The sequence below is a fragment of the Acomys minous genome, assembly GCF_964271855.1.
Source record: "Acomys minous genome assembly, chromosome: 8".
NCBI lineage: Eukaryota > Metazoa > Chordata > Mammalia > Rodentia > Muridae > Acomys > Acomys minous.
Window position 1 is genome coordinate 119,571,285 of NC_140489.1, and position 15,887 is coordinate 119,587,171.

The 15,887-nt window shown below is 48.6% G+C and overlaps 1 protein-coding gene across 2 annotated transcripts in view; it reads right to left on the reverse strand.

Moving 5' to 3' along the window:
* The window catches only part of STPG4 (sperm-tail PG-rich repeat containing 4), a 45,544-nt gene that overhangs the window by 22,900 nt on the left and 6,757 nt on the right, over positions 1-15,887 (reverse strand). For both annotated transcript variants that reach the window (XM_084791929.1, XM_084791928.1), the window contains 2 exons: positions 8,019-8,083; positions 7,528-7,582 (listed from right to left, as the gene is read on the reverse strand). In XM_084791929.1, the coding sequence (XP_084648055.1) occupies positions 7,528-7,582; positions 8,019-8,083 (120 nt within the window). The remainder of the gene's footprint in view (positions 1-7,527; positions 7,583-8,018; positions 8,084-15,887) is intronic.

A 15,887-nucleotide genomic window follows, 5' to 3' on the forward strand; every position in this document is an offset into this window, starting at 1 on the left:
GCAGGTAAAAGTGCTTGCCACCAAGTTTGTCAACTTGAGTACAATCCCCAGTGTCCGGAGAACCTACTCCTGCAAATTTGGCCTGACCTCTGACCTCTGACCTCTGACCTCTACACATGCATGCATGCATGCACTTACACACACACACACACACACAAATTTATTTATTTTTCTTAAATTTTTGACACTGTGAATTTAATACAGTTTAGTGGAAAAAATGGAAGCAAAGCAAATGTCTACTGTAACACCTCTCCAATTTCTTTGCTTAAGGCATGTTTGTATTTTTCTAAGAGCTTACGACACATAGCCCAGAAAGATGCGTGTAGAATTTCATTGACGCAACATTTAGCTGGCCCATCTCATGACTGGCACTCAGAGAACCTAAAACAGGCCCACTTAACTCTCAGCTGTCCAGACGGTGGTGCGGTTCTGCTGTTTCCTCATTTCCGTTGTTGACGTCTGCTTTACAGACTCAGTCAGAGGGTAGGCTTCACCCCTCTGCCCACTAGCCACAGGATTTTAAATCATCTATCAGTTGTTTATGAGATGGACCTCATTCCTGGCAGAGCAGGCAACACAGTGATTTCTCTTTTGTTTTTCTGCACGGCCCTTTGTTTTGCCTGGAGTTAAGAGGTGCCTTGCTTTTCACTTGCACAGGATGCTTTCTTACCCATCCCTATGATGTCAACGTTCTCTCTTTCCATCTTCCTGAGGAGCAGTCCCCTGGCGCTCTCTACTTTCATTCTCAATATAAATTGGTTGCTTGTTCAACCCACTGCAGAGTGCGCCATCCGAGACATTTACTCCCTGCTCTTTTGGATCCCGTGCCTCCTTTCAGGATATACTCCCTTGCAGCATCTTTTTTAAAGGGCATTTGGAAGGTCATTTTATATGTTTTTTTTTCCACGTTTGGAAGTGTTTTGTGGATGTCAGAAGACAACCTAGGATATTGATCCTCACCTTTCGTGACAGCTTGACGCACGACAAAGTCATCTGAGCGCAATGCTTTTGGGCCAGGTGTGGTGGTTCACGCCTATAATCCCAAGACTCAGGGAGGCAGAGGCAGATGAATCTTCATAAGTTCGAGGCCAGCCTGATCTACAAAGGGAGTCTGGGACAGCCAAGACTTCACAGAGAAACCCTGTCTCAAAACAAAAACAAAAACAAACCAAGAAAATGCTTCTGTAACCCTGGCAGGGTGGTACACTTTAATCCTAGTGCTCAGGAGAAGAGGCGGGTGGAACTCTGAGTTCAAGGCCAACCTGGCCTACAGAGTAAGCTCCAGGACAGTCAGAACTACATAGTGAGACTGTCTCAAAAAAAAAAAAAAAAAAAGAAAAAGAAAAAAGAAAAAGAAAAAAAAAGAAAAAAGAAAAAGAAAGAAAGCCAACTGAAAAAGCCACTAAGCAGTACGCTCTGTGATCTCTGCCACCAGGTTCCTCCCCCTGTTTGAGTTCCTAGCCTGACTTCCTTCAGTGATGAACAACAATATGGAAATGTAAGCTGAATAACCCTTTCCTCCCCAAAGTCCTTTCTCATGGCACCTCCTCACAGCAGCAGAAACCGTATGACTGTTGTTTGCCGTCCCATTTGCCAAACTAACCAGCTCACAGGCTTCTGTGGATTCTTCTGTCTCCATCCCAGAATCTTGCCTTAGGAGCATTGGAATTAAAGATACCCAGCTCTATGTGGGTGCTGGGGATTTGAACTCATGTCCTCAGGCTTGTATGACAAGTGATTTACCCACCACACCATCCTCTCAGCTTCACCATGTTTGAAAATATTTTGATTTCATTGTCCCAGTTGATTGCTAGCTTGGCTGGACGTAGACTCCTAGGTTGAAAACTGACGTTCTCTCTCATCCCACTGTGGATAGTGCCTGCATCACTGAGAAGATCTTCCTTTCCTGCACAGGGTTCTGTCTTAGGCTTCCTTGCTGGGTATCTCCATCGGGGTTCAGCGCATGCGCCTGATAGAATGCTGGGATCAGGCTGGGATACACTGAGACCAGCCAACCCCACAGCAGTGGGGTGCTTCCTGGGGTGAGTGTGGGTCTCTTCCTTCTGGGTTTACTGCGATTGTTCCATAGGGTAAACTCCATTAGTCTTTTCATTTTTTTTCTTTTTCTTCTTGTGCGCGGTTGGTAGGACACAAGGTCACTGAGTGTTGAACTCTGTGTCCTTCACAAGCTAGGCAAATGCTCTGTTCCTCACCTATATACGCATATCTGGCCTCATATATCCTTTCTATCTAATCTAGGCGGCTCTTGCACTCCTGGCCTCAGACCGCTCTCTGGCTTCTGCCTCCCAGGCGGCTGGGACTGTAGGCATATGCCATTGCACCAACTCTGCCAGTATTTTGCCCAAGGGGCAAATGTTCAATGGCCAGCATTCCCTGAAGAGGGGTAGGCTCCAGATCAAATCCCTGATGCTGAACTTTACCACTCCCCAAATGCCTAGCTTCCCTCTAGTTAAGGGGCAGGTGGACACGGTAGCGAGCAGAACACTGTGGCCCCAGATCAGCTTTTATTGCCTGAAGACCGTGGCCGTTCCTTAGGCAGAGCAGCCTACAGCTAGCTGGGTTTAAGACTTAATTCTGCCCTTAATAGCCATGTGGCCTTAAGCAGTTAATTTCCACTCACTGGCTTACCCAATAAAGACAAGCAACCGCAACCTCCTCAAGTGGCGAGGAATAAATGAGACAGTCTATGCCCAATACAGAATTGGCCCAGAGCCAGAGACTGTTCCCACAGTCAACTACGAAGCTAGGCTCGAGTCTCTAACAGTTCTATAACTATCGCGGTAACTTCTAGGAAACTTAAACTAAGTGATAAAGTCAGCCATATGAATATTCTCAAATAAGAAACTGGATTATAGCTGGGCGTGTTGGCGTACGCCTTTAATCCCAGCACTCCAGAGGCAGAAGCAGGCGGATCTTTATGAGTTCGAGGCCAGCCTGGTCTACACGAGTCCAGGAAAACCAAGGCTACACAGAGAAATCCTGTCTCGAAAAATCAAAAAATAAAATAAATTTAAAAATAAAAATAAAATAAAAAAGAAAGAAAGAAAGAAAGAAAGAAACTGTATTACAATGGCCTAAGAATAAGAGTTGGTGCATTTCTCTGGCTATGTGTACTAATTCATACATTCATTGCCAGAAGATTCAGAGTAAATTTCCTAACACGAATTCTGTGCTAGCACACTGGAGGCAGGCCGTTGTCTTCCACTGCAGGATCAAAGGACTTTGCTAGAGGCAGCTTACAAGTTTATGGGTCTAAACCAAACCCACAGCTGCTCCAGGAATGTGTGTTCAGAACAGACTTGAACCACAGCCCCAGGCTAATTCTTTGCCTGCGAATATTTTCCCTGAAAGTATTCTCTTGCCTTCTCTGAAGGACAGGATGTTCCACGCCGGCGAATTGATCTTTTTCAGACGATGAAACGGAAAGGTGGTGGCCAGGAAGAGACCTCCACAAAAGAAACATTCCGGGATGCTGGCAAAAAATGCTAGTCAAGTGTCTTCGGCTATTTCATCCATTCATAACTTGGGGACACGGTGTCTCTGTTTCATTTTAGGAGATGCGAGGCCTTCCAGAAGGGAGGAATCAGTGTGTTCTACCAAGATGGCGGCATGCAGCAAGACACAGGCACGGTGGCAGTAAGGGAGCTTCAGAAAGACCACGTGCAAAGCTAGAAAGCATTAGTGTAGACCACACGAGGACTACAGAATGTTCTGGGTGGGTTGGCGATGCCTCTCCAGAGGAGAAGAACATAAAAGCAACTAATGAATTATCTGATGCCTTTGAGCATCACTCGGATGTCATGAAAACGAAATGTGGCCGGGTAGTGGTGACACATGCTTTTAATCCCAGCACTCAGGAGGCAGAGGCAGCCAGATCTTTGTGAATTCGAGGCCAGCCTGGTCAACACAGTGAGTTCCAGGACAGCTAAAGCTACACAGAGAAGCCCTGTCTGTCTCTAACTCCCCCCTAATGGATGAGGATACCAAAAGAAATAGCTGTAAGAGTTAATGATGATTGCCTTCAAGAAACAGGAGGAGGAGGAGGCAGGGAAGAAGCCTGCTGCTCATCAGAATCTATGGCATCAGCTGGCATTTAACCACATATGGGTATTATTTTGGGTGAGAATAAAAATATTTTAAGAAATCACATTTGATCATTTTCCTCAGCCTGATGGCCAGTCGTACAGTGGCATTGCATAAGAAAAAAATTTTTTTAGAAGATCAGTTTTTTACACCGATAAATGAAAACTGTAACATTAGCATTCTGTAATAGTTGTAGAATGGCTAGGGACGTACCTCAGTTAAGACCTGCTATTGCTCTTCCTGAAGACCCGGGTTCCATTCTCAGCACCCACATCAGTCAGCTCACAACCACCTGTAACCCTGCTTCCAGGGATCTGACACCCTCTTCTGGCCTCCATGGGCACGCACTACATAGCATGCACACACACACACACACACACACACACACACACACACACACACACACGACATTTTCTCCTATAACTTTGCATGGATAAGTTTTTTTCACACTGGAATCCCCAGCGTGTCTACTTTAAATATATCATTGGTTTGAGCTGGAAACGTCCTTGGCAGCGTCTGGCTTTGAACGCTCAGACTCCCGGGCTGCGGCACTGTTTTGGACAGTGTGGAACCTCTGGGAGCTGGGTCCTGACTGGTCAGCGGATCCCAAAGGGTCTTTGCAGATCATCCTGGCTCGTGGCTTTAGGCTAGTTCTCTGCTTCCTGGCCTGTGCTGTGGAGGGAGCCGCCATTTCCCACTCCGCTTGCCGGCTGATGGGGGTCACTTCTGTGATTCTGTCCCTACTCTGGCAAACCAAAATCCCCCCACAGCTGTGTGCTCCCTTACGTTGGCTAAATCCCTGCCACGTGAAAAGCAGCGGACACAGAAGACTGGTACTAGGCATGGTGGTGCACTCTTTTAGGTCCAGCACTTGAGAGGTACTAGGTTGCAAACCTGGGGCAAACGGCTGAGGTCCCCTTTTAAGACATCAAATCCAACATTAACCGCAGGCTCTCCCATCATCCCTCAGTCCCTATCTGTTACAGGGCCCTCCTGGCTGGCATACTCTGCCCTCTACCCTAAACTTCTCCAGCCCAGAGGCTGGGCTGCCCCCCCCCCCCCAGCTGCCCTTCCCTATACAATCCAGCCATTTTGGTTACCTGGCTCTTTCGTATACTCTTTTTGGCTTCCTGTACCTGGTTCTCCTCTCTCCCCCTCCCCACTCTCCTTACATGGCTCTGGGTCATGTCTGCTCTGGACCCGCCTAGATGGCCCTGCCCCTGGCTGTGCTCTCACACACGTCTATAGAAAACTTCTCCTCCATCGTGCCTAGGAGCACTCATGTCCTTTACTTTTTATTTCATTTTTTTCATTCAGGAGGCAAAGGCAAGTGGATCCCTGTGAGCTCAGCGCAATCCTGGTCTATATAGTGAGTTCCAGGATGACCAGAGTTACGTAATAAGATCCTGCCTCAAGGAAAACCCACATGGGCCAGAGAGATGGGACAGGGTCCTCTCTACCCTTTCGGAGGACCCAGGTCTGGTTTCCAGCACCACCATGGTAGCACACAGCCATAAATAACTCCAATCCCAGCCAGGTATGGTGGCGCACGCCTTTAATCCCAGCCCTTGGGAGGCAGAGGCAGGCAGATCTCTGTGAGTTCGAGGCCAGCCTGGTTTACAAAGCAAGTCCAGGACAGCCAGGGTTACACAGAGAAAACCCTGTCTTGAAAAACAAAACAAATAACTCCAATCCCAGAGATCCAATGCCCTCCGCTGACCTCTGTGGCAACAGGCATGCACATGGTATGTGCACACACACACACACACACACATGCAGGCAAAATACTCATACATGTAAAATGAAATAAATGCATCTAAAAACTTTTTACAAAAAGTAAAGGAAAAGAGACTAACAAAAGCCCCAGGAAATCAGCACTGAGGATGCCTTTAGGGTTTGGGGGCTTTGCTCATAAAAAACGATGTACGGGAGCTTGGAGTTGCAGGCCACAGAAGTCCATCCATGTGCAGAGCATGACAGGCTATTCTGGTGACAGGCATGCAGACAATAGACAGAGTTCAGCCAGAAACAGGAGTCTGTCAGGAATTCCACCGTCACTCTTTGTGTTACGCTTTGACAAAACAAGGACTAATTACTTTTTTAGAATTTGGTTGTCACCTTCCCATGTCCTAAAAACTGAAGTGAAGCCAAGTTAAAAAGAAATGGACCCTTTTTCCTTTCTGCTGCCACCGTGCCATCCAGACTGAGGAAGACTGGAACATTCCATGGGCCATGTAGGCCCCGGTCACGGCCGCATGGGTAGACATCGCAAGCACCCTCAGGAGGCCTCGGGAGTGCTGGCGGCTAGGGCTGGCAGAAGAGCCTGGCGTTGTCCACGAGGCTCTAGCTTTGTGGATCAGAGAGGCTTGCACCATACATAGCTCCAGAGGAAACAGGCGAAGTGTAGCAAGGTTACATTTCCTGCAGGCGGCCCCGTCAGGACTCTGCAAAAAGCTGTGCCCGGGAAGCCTAAGCTGTGACAGAGACTCCAGGAGGCTGAGATGCCAGGAACATGAGAAATCCACCAAGGAAAACCACAGGCACCAATAGAGCTGGCCTAAGGTCGCATAGGCTGCAAACGTAAGCGCTATAGGGATGGGGGCTCCAAGCTTATTAGAGATGATTCCGGCATGCCCAGTGTGTTCGTTCTGCTGGGCTTGGGTCTAGTTTTTCCTTTCTGGGTCCCCACCCATCCCTTTGGAATGGACTCTTCTCTGTGTCATTGAATACGGAAAAGACATAACTTGTATTTTTAGTTCAGTACGGCTCACAGCTAAGAGTTTGTCATAAGTTTCCCAAAAGACTTTGGATCTTTGAACAGCGTTGGGACTTCTGAGATTACCAACAGGGTTGAGACAGGTTAAAATTGGATGCAGTTTATTTTGCGTTCTGAGACAGCCATGGGGGCGTAGAAGCAGAATAGTATGCCTTGAGAGTGGGATGTCCCTCCTAGATCCACGTATCAGATACTGGTCCCCACCTTGCACTACTGGCTTGAAGGCTGCGGAGCCTGGAGGAGGTAAGGCCTGGGCTGGCCAGAGCAGGCCACTCCGGACAGACCTCTGAAACTTGCACCCACTTCCGATTCTGGCCTGCCTTTTCCACACCCAAGACCCATGATGACACTAGGGCTCACCCTCGGCATTGTATACTTGGTGGGTGCGACCATGGTGTGAACAAGCCAGTGCGTGCCTTGGCTACTACAAACTCGGCCACACCTTGCCCACCATAGAACTCCATGCTGGCCCCAAAGCAACCTCCCCTCACCTGAGAGGGTCTTGGTGTTTTGTCAGATAGATGGAACGCGGCTATGCATCAGCTGCCTCAACCATTTGTTCCTAGCTTACTGTTGTGCAAGCAGATTGGTAGTGTGTTAGGCGCAAACATCGAGCCCGTTTTGCATTGACTCTATATTTTACTTACAGGTGTGAAATAGTTTGGTGGGAATCTTTCAACTGCAGAACGAAACACGAAGCTCCTATATGAGAGGAAAGAAAGAAAGAAAATAAAATAATGGTTTCCCAAACTGTTTGTTTGTTTGCTTGTTTTGTTTTTTGAGATAGGTTTCTCCCCCCCCCACCCCTGGCTGTCCTGGACTCGCTTTGTAGACCAAGCTGGCCTCGAACTCACAGAGATCCTCCTGCCTCCCAAGTGCTGGGATTAAAGGCATGCGCCACCACGCCCAGCCCTATATCTGGTTGGTTGTTTTTTTTAAGTGAAGATCTTTGTTAATTTATTTTTTTACCTCTCATTAAATACTTTAAAACACTAATCTGGACATGAGGCTCATGACGAGGCTTAAAAGCCACCAGTATCAGAATATAGCTACATAGGTAAAGATCAGGGCTCATGCGAGAGGCAAAGTAGCTCACTAGGCTTACAGTTACCCAGAAGCCAAAGGGGCTTATAGTTACCTGGAAGTACCCTTGGGGACTGGTGCAGGAAGTAACTCATACTGTCCCGGGCAAAGATGGAGTGACTACACGGAAGAAACAGACAGAAAGGTAGTTAGTTAACACAGCCTTCATTCAGAACCCTTGATCTTAAAGCCACACATTTCCTCCCTGCATTCCCTACTACCAGGAAAAGCTGAGCTTCAACAGTCAACATATGTTCACTTTTCATATATATGCATGGTGTTTGTTTGTTTGCTTGCTTGCTTGAGACAGGGTCTCACTGTGCAACTTTGGCCATCTTGGGACTCTCTATATAGACCAGGCTGGCCTTGAACTCACAACAATCCACTTGCCTCTGCTCCTCACCCACAGCCAATACTGGGATTAAAGGCATGCACCTCGCCGGGCGTGGTGGCGCAAGCCTTTAATCCCAGAACTTGGGAGGCAGAGGCAGGCAGATCACTGTGAGTTCGAGGCCAGCTGGTCTACAAAGTGAGTCCAGGATAGCCAAGGCTACACAGAGAAACCTTGTCTTGAGAAACAAAAAACAAAACAAAACAAAACAAAAAGTTGGGGGGGGGGGATTGTGTGTATAGGATATTCGTGAATGTACGAGTGTGTGTGTGTGTGTGTGTGTGCGTGTGTGTGCGCGTGTGTGTGTGTGTGTGTGTGTGTGTGTGTGTGTGTGCAGACCAGGGGTCAACATTAGCCCTCTTTCTCGATGTCTTTCCATCTTAATTTCTTTTTTTTTTAAATATTTATTTATTTATTTATTATGTATACAGTGCTGTGTGTGTGTGTGTGTGTGTGTGTGTGTGTGTGTGTGTGTGTGTATGCAGCCCTCTTCCTCGATGTCTTTCCATCTTAATTTCTTTTTTTAATATTTATTTATTTATTATGTATACAGTGCTCTGGCTGCATGTACACCTGCAGGCCAGAAGAGGGCATCAGATTGCATTATAGATGGTTGTGAACCACCATGTGGTTGCTGGGAATTGAACTCAGGACCTCTGGAAGAGCAGACAGTGCTCTTAATCTCTGAGCCATCTCTCCAGCCCCACCATCTTAATTTCTTGAGCTGGGTTCCCTCCCTGAACCTAGAGCACAGTGATGGGCTAGGCAGGGTGGCCCAAGAACTGCAAGGACCACCGCTCCCCACCCCCCGCTCCCCATGCCTGCCTCCCAGAACTGGGTTGCAGATGTGAGATTTCTCCCTTCACACGGACTCCTGAGCATGGATGGTGACTGGAAACTCAGGCCCTCCTGCTTGGGGGGGAACACACACGGAGTTGATCCCTCTCCCCAGCCCCAACACACTTTCTAGATATTTCCTGTGGGGTCTACAAGTGATAAATTTCCTCAATTTTTTGCTGACCTAAATTTTCACTTCTTCACCCCTTTTAGGAAGGCAGTTTCCCGTGGTCCGGAGTTGTGGGCTGGTGGTTGAGTCCTCTCCGACCACTTGGTCCAGCCCCTTCTTGGTGGCAGGGCATCTGCAGGGCAGCAGGGGAGTTAGCTTGGCTCCTTGGTAGACATTTTTTTTCCACCTCCGGCTTCTTCTAGAGTTTTGCTTGGTGCCTGATCCTAGCCTGAGAAACATCCATCCTCTTCCCCCCCCCCAATAGTTTTTCCTTCCCTGGCACTTCCTTGTACTCATTTTATACACTTTGTAGGGCTTAGATGCTCTGGAGTTTTCAACCTTTGTTCTCTTTAGGTCTCAGCTTTGGAGGCTGTTGCTGAAATATCCACAGGCTGGCAGACCCTTCCTGACCATTGTAGCGGTAAATCCGTGGAAGGCATTCGCCATCTACTTTACATTTTTTCTTTCTTTTTAAAAAAATATTTTATTTAATGTGTGTCTGTGTGATGTGAGTGTGTGTGTGTGTGTGTGTGTATGGTGTGCACATACCACGGCATGTGTGTAGAAGTCAGAGGACAACTTTCAGGAACCAGTTACCTTTCCAGTCATGGAACCCAGGAGCCCACCTCAGGCTGTCAAGTCTTAATCTCTGATGACTGGATCTCCCCTCCGCCACCAACACCAGGTACCATCGGGTTCCAGCCTGGCTGCCTCCTGGGGCAACATCACTAAATTCATTTCTTTTTCCAACACCAAGCATCCAACAGGCAATATAAATGCTCATCAAGACAGAATCTTCAGGCAGTTTTCAACTTCATTTGTTTAATTGTGATTTTCACAGACATATTCCCAAGCAAGGAAGTAAACGGGAGAATCTAAGGAATGAGAGAGCACAGGAGCGGAAGACAAGTGTTGGTTGGATTTTTTTGTTTTGCTTTGGTTTTTGGTTTTTGAAACAGGGTCTCTCTGTGAAACAGGTCTGTCCTGGACTTGCTTTGTAGACCAGGCTAGCCTTGAACTCACAGCGATCCGGCAGCCTCTGCCTCCCAAGTGCTGGGAATTAAAGTCATGCGCCACCACTGCGCATCTTGTGTTTTGTTTTTGTTTTTGTTTTCTAGTTCTTTACAAATGAGCACATTGAGAAAGTGCAGAGCTCACACACTGGGAAACAGCTCCAGCACCTCAGGGGGAGCCTCTTTGGCCCCCCCCCCCTTTTAGGCCTACTCCCCAAATGTGAGTCACCACTAATGATTATGCACTTCTCAAGGGAAAAGGGGGAAGCCAGCCTCACATAAGTGCACATTTCTTTTCCTGGGCACAAAAGGATTAGGCTGTAAAATTCATTTACATTTCCTTTCTTCACCTAATAATAACCTCGGGTGCCCTCACATCAACGCCCCATTGTTTTTAATGGGGTGCCTAACAATCTGCTGCCGCGGGGATGCCTGAGGATCTAGTAGTTATATCAGTCCTCTAATTAAATGAAACGCAAACAACGCTCCAGTGTTATATGAGACTGGAGACCTTCTGGAAATGAGCGGGCTCCCCAACAACCTAACTTGGCATTGCCGCAGTTAAGGCTACACTTGTTTTCTAGGTTGCCAAATGGCCTTACAAAAGACTTCCACAACGGTTCTGCATATCAGTAATGACAATAACTTCTCCTTCTTGTCCCCTTCGCACATGCAGGTGACATTATCATGCCATCGGGGAATTAGGAGTTGAGGCCAAATGTCACGGCGCCTTTCTGTGGTATAGCTTGTCATGAGCTGCTAGCTCCCGGCCCCGGCCCACTTGAAAACCAGAACGTCTGCTTCAATTGCATGGTAAGAGAACACAGCAGGTGTGGCCAGTGTTTTCTGGATGCTTGCCTCTTTACAGCAGTGGGCCCACCTTTTGATGACAGACTGTGTTCAGGGCTCAGGCACTGGCTGCAGGCTGGACAGTGCCACTAGCTTCCCCCGCTGTGCTGCTCACCCCTGTATTGAAGTCTCGTGTTTCTGTCTGAAATAACAAAGGGAGTGTCGCAGCACAGGGCTGCCCCGTCATGGGACAGAGGCATATACTTAGAGCTCTGCCTGTGCCACCCTCAGTCACTGCACTCTGGGACCAGCAGCGGGGCATGGGTGCATGCGAAGACTGTGCCTGAACATCAGATTTGCCTGCAAGGATTAAAGATGATGTGTACAGAGTTCAAAATAGTATGGGGGAAGGTTCTGGAACACCCTGCTTCCTGCTAGTGACAGGTTAGGTTATTCAGATGATTCTTCTTCTTTAGGTGACTAAAAAAGGGGAGGATCAGATGCTAAGAACAAATAAGGGCATTTAATAATGGTGCTGACGAGTAAGAGGGATAAGACTCCAAAGCAGAGGCGTGTTTGCCTGATGATGTCTGCTGGTAACGCTGAGACATCAGAGCCCTATGATAAGCATCTGGAGGCAGGGTAGCCTTGATATCAAGCAGAATCAGGAAGGGACAGAGCCCCGCCCTTGAGGGAGGACAGCCATGGGCTAGCTCCTTGCCTGGACTCTGATCAGTCTCTGCACTACAGGAATGAGCCACTGCCACAGAGGTGGCGCTTTCTGAACATCTTCCCTAATACTGAAAAGGAAAAAGCAAACCTTCTCTGGAAGGGAACACTCGGCCCAGGCCTTGGGGAATTCACAAAAACACATTTTGAAAAAAAAAGGTTTTTTTGACAAGCAAGGTACAACATATAGTCTCTCTCTCTCCCTCTCCCTCTCTCTCTCTTTCTCTCTCTTTCTCTCATACACACACACACACACACACACACACACACACACACACACACCCTATAAAAAAATCTAATTACTCCACCAAAGAACCATGAGAAGTAGAAAAGCAATTCAGCGTAGCTGCAGACTACAGAGCAACACACTTGTGGAAAGGGACAGCCGCAGCAATTCTACAGCCCATAATGAATTTGCTACAGGAGAAATTGAGCGAGAAGTTCCCCGGCCAAGGGGCCTGTTACCCTGAGAGAAAGTGATCAGAGCCACACACATCAATTTGCCTTTGCCCAGGGTCAGAAGCCAGAGCTGTGCTGCCCACCAGGGGCATTTGGTGATGTTTAGTGATGCCTTAGAGGCCAGCGACAGTGTGCACAACAGCCCCCACCCCATATGAAGACTAACCTTCTCTAAAACGTCAGGAGTCCCGAGGTTGAGAGACTCCGGTTCACCCTTCAAGTCCAAGAGATCAAAAAAGCGGTGGGACTCAAGGGAGAAATCTAGGCAAGGAGCCGGGAATTCTGGCGATCACCAGTCAATGGTAGTGTTGACCACCTAGAGACTGGCTGAGCTCACCAGGCCGGGGACAGTGCAGATGGGGAGGGTGTGAGGGCCTGGGCACTCCATGACAAACGGCTTGGGAGAGAGAAGCCTCGCTACGAAGGCTGAGAGGAAAAGCCAAGGCTGAGGATGGAGAAGCAGTGTCGGAGGAAGGAGGAGCAGCGGAGGCGCCGTGTAGGAGAGAGAGGGTGCGAACGCACTTCACAGGCGGAAGGACTTGAAGTGAGACAATCCCTTAAGAGCATGACAACAGCTCCCAGGCAGGCGGTTAGGTTTAACCAAGGAGTGACTTGCCCAGAGCAAACAAGAGATGATGGCGGTGGATGGTGGTGGATGCGGGGGAAGGGCATCATGACTAACGACGAAATTTAAGTTTGCCACGAGGAGCACACACGAGAGGGACGAGAGCAGTACAAAAGTGTTAGAATGTCCTGTCCATTGGGTAGATCAGAGTAGGGGTTCGATGTTTACTACTTGTATTGTCTTTGGTTAGTGCAATAGTTTGAGCAGACCCCCCTGGGCCCCAATCCACCCATCACGGGTGGTCTTCTTGTAGGTTTCTAGGACCCTCTGGGTCATTCTATTTCCCCCAACTCCTATATTTCACTTACTTAGGGTCTCAGTAGGATGTCCTCACATCTATCCCTATGATGGCACTCAAAGAAAGAATAAGCAGCCTACCAAGATGAGACTTGATAGCCTATGACCACATAGTGGGGGAGGAGGTCCCCCGGGTTATAGACCTAAGGGAGAGGAATAGAGTGAAAGCGGGAGGGAGGGAGGAACGGGAGGATACAAGTGATGATGCGGTAACAATTTAGTTGTAGTCCAAATAAATTAATAAAATTAAAATTAAATTAAATAAACAAAAAGTGGAAAAACAGTGCAGTCAGGTTGGATGGGGGAGGGGAGGTGGCTAAGGAGGGCTGGAATTACAAGTCTTGAAAAAAAAAAATCACCGTGAGGTAGTGGCGCACGCCTTTGATCCCAGCACTCGGGAGGCAGAGGCAGGTGGATTGCTGGGAGTTCGAGGCCAGCCTGGTCTACAAAGTGAGTCCAGGACTGCTAGGGCTACACAGAGAAACCCTGTCTCAAAAAACCCGGAAAGAAAAAAAAAAGGAGTGGCTGAGATAGAGAAGAGATGAAGAAGCCAAGTAGGCAGGCCATTGGCAAGACATCTCTGAAGGCACTGAAGCCACTGTAGGGGTGGCAGGGAAGGGCACGGGGGAAAGGAAGCCAACTTCACTGTTATGTCTCAAAACATCAGAAACAAACAAAGAGCCGCCAGTCTGGATGAGCCAGACTGTCTTTAAATCGAGAATGCCATGAGATTTCACTAAATGTCATCGATGTATCCTATGCCTGCTTGGGGCTATTGAACATGTGCACAGGCGTGTAAACACACCAGGTTTCTCCCGTTCTCTTCCCTCTGGACATCAGCTCGGACACCTTCGCAAAGGAAAGCCCTCAACTCCCCGGGTTCTGGAGCTTAGTCCTCTGTGGGATGTGGGGAGGGGAGGAGAGGAGACAGGAAAGCAACGGGAGCAGGCTGTTTGCAGAAGAAGGCTTATCCAACCCTCTGGGAAAGCTAAACTCATGGGTCTCTTAATTAAAGTTTTACTTCTGCTTGACACTTAGGTGACCTTCTGTGTCAGATTTCCACAGTGGGCCTCCCGGCTGGCCTCCCGGGGATGGCTGCCGAGCCGAAGAGGAAGCAGATGGGAGGCAACGGCAGAGAAGGAGGTAGGAGCCTGGGTGACCAGAGTGAACTCATCTGTAGCCTGGTTACCTGACACCAAGCCGGAAAGCCAAGGATAACCCAGTGTTTGTGTTTGTCCAATGAAGCAAATGGGGGTGAGGCTTATCCAACGAGGTGTTACCAGTCGGTTCTGTCCACGGCTCAGGACTGCCAAGCACTAGCAAGTGGCTCCATGCAGCCCACGACTGCACGCCCTGCCCGGACGGTTACGTTCACACAGCAGTCACAACTCTCTCCCTTGTTAATTTTTGGTTTTGGAAGACAGGGGGTTTCGTTTGGTTGGTTTTGGTTTGGTTGCGACCCTCCTGCCTCAGCCTCGGTCTGGAGTGGTAGGCATGTGCCGCTGTACCCAGCTGCAACCTCCTGTTATCAACCAGGAGCCATGCCTTTTCAGGACTGAGGGTATGGCTAGCTGCTTTTTCATTAGGGAGAAGTGAAAAAGACTCAAGGTCCGAGTAGCAATTCAAGTCCCTTGAAGAGACCTATTCAGCACACATCCCTTCCACAAGGCCTTGGACATGCACCCTGTGGAATCCAGCTACCAAACCTGCCTTCCCTCTCTCACTGTGGGCACAGACCACAGGAGAAGGAAAAGATGGCTGCGTTTACGGCCAAAGCCCTCAGTTAAAAGTGCTGCCTTGAGAGCTGGGCATTGTGGCGCATGCCTTTAATCCCAGCACTTGGGAGACAGAGGCAGGTGGGTCTCTGTGAGTTTGAGGCCAGCCTGGGCTACACAGAGAAACCCTGTCTCAAAAAACAAACAAACAAACAAAAAAGAAAACAAAACAAAAAAAACCAACACACACACACACACACACACACACACACACACACACACACACACCAGTGCTGCCTTGCCTAGTTGCATTACACAGTGTCCTAGATGAGTTTACAGCAGTTTTCTTCCAGGTAAAACAGAGATAACATCTCTTAGCCTGCTTCTACATAGCTGGGCACTTTTTGTTTGTTTGGTTGGTTGTTTTGTTTTGTTGAGACAAGATTTCTCTATGTAGCCTTGGCTGTCTTGGACTCACTTTGTAGACCAGGCTAGCCTCGAACTCACAGTGCTCCACCTGCCTCTGCCTCCTGAGTGCTGGTAGTCCCGTGTGCCACCATGCCTGGCTAGCTGGGTGCTTTTCCATCCAGCCCACACTAATCTCTCCCCTGGTGCCCCCGCTGCAGTCTTTATCTTGGCACCTGCTGTGTTGTGTCTTGTACTGTTCCTGAGGTGTCCTGGGCCAGCAGCACATTCCCTTGGCCAAGCCTCGCACAGAGCTGTGAGCACAGCAGGGCTCTGTCGTCAGTGCCATGATTGAGCTGCTGGGAGCCAAGAGTGGGACTGGACCCGGCCATGGCTGCGGACTCATTTGTGTAAGAAAAAATACATACTGTTTTTTGTTCCCCTTGGGCCTAGGATCAAGCAGGCCCAGGGCTTTGGGAATACTCAGCCTGGGCC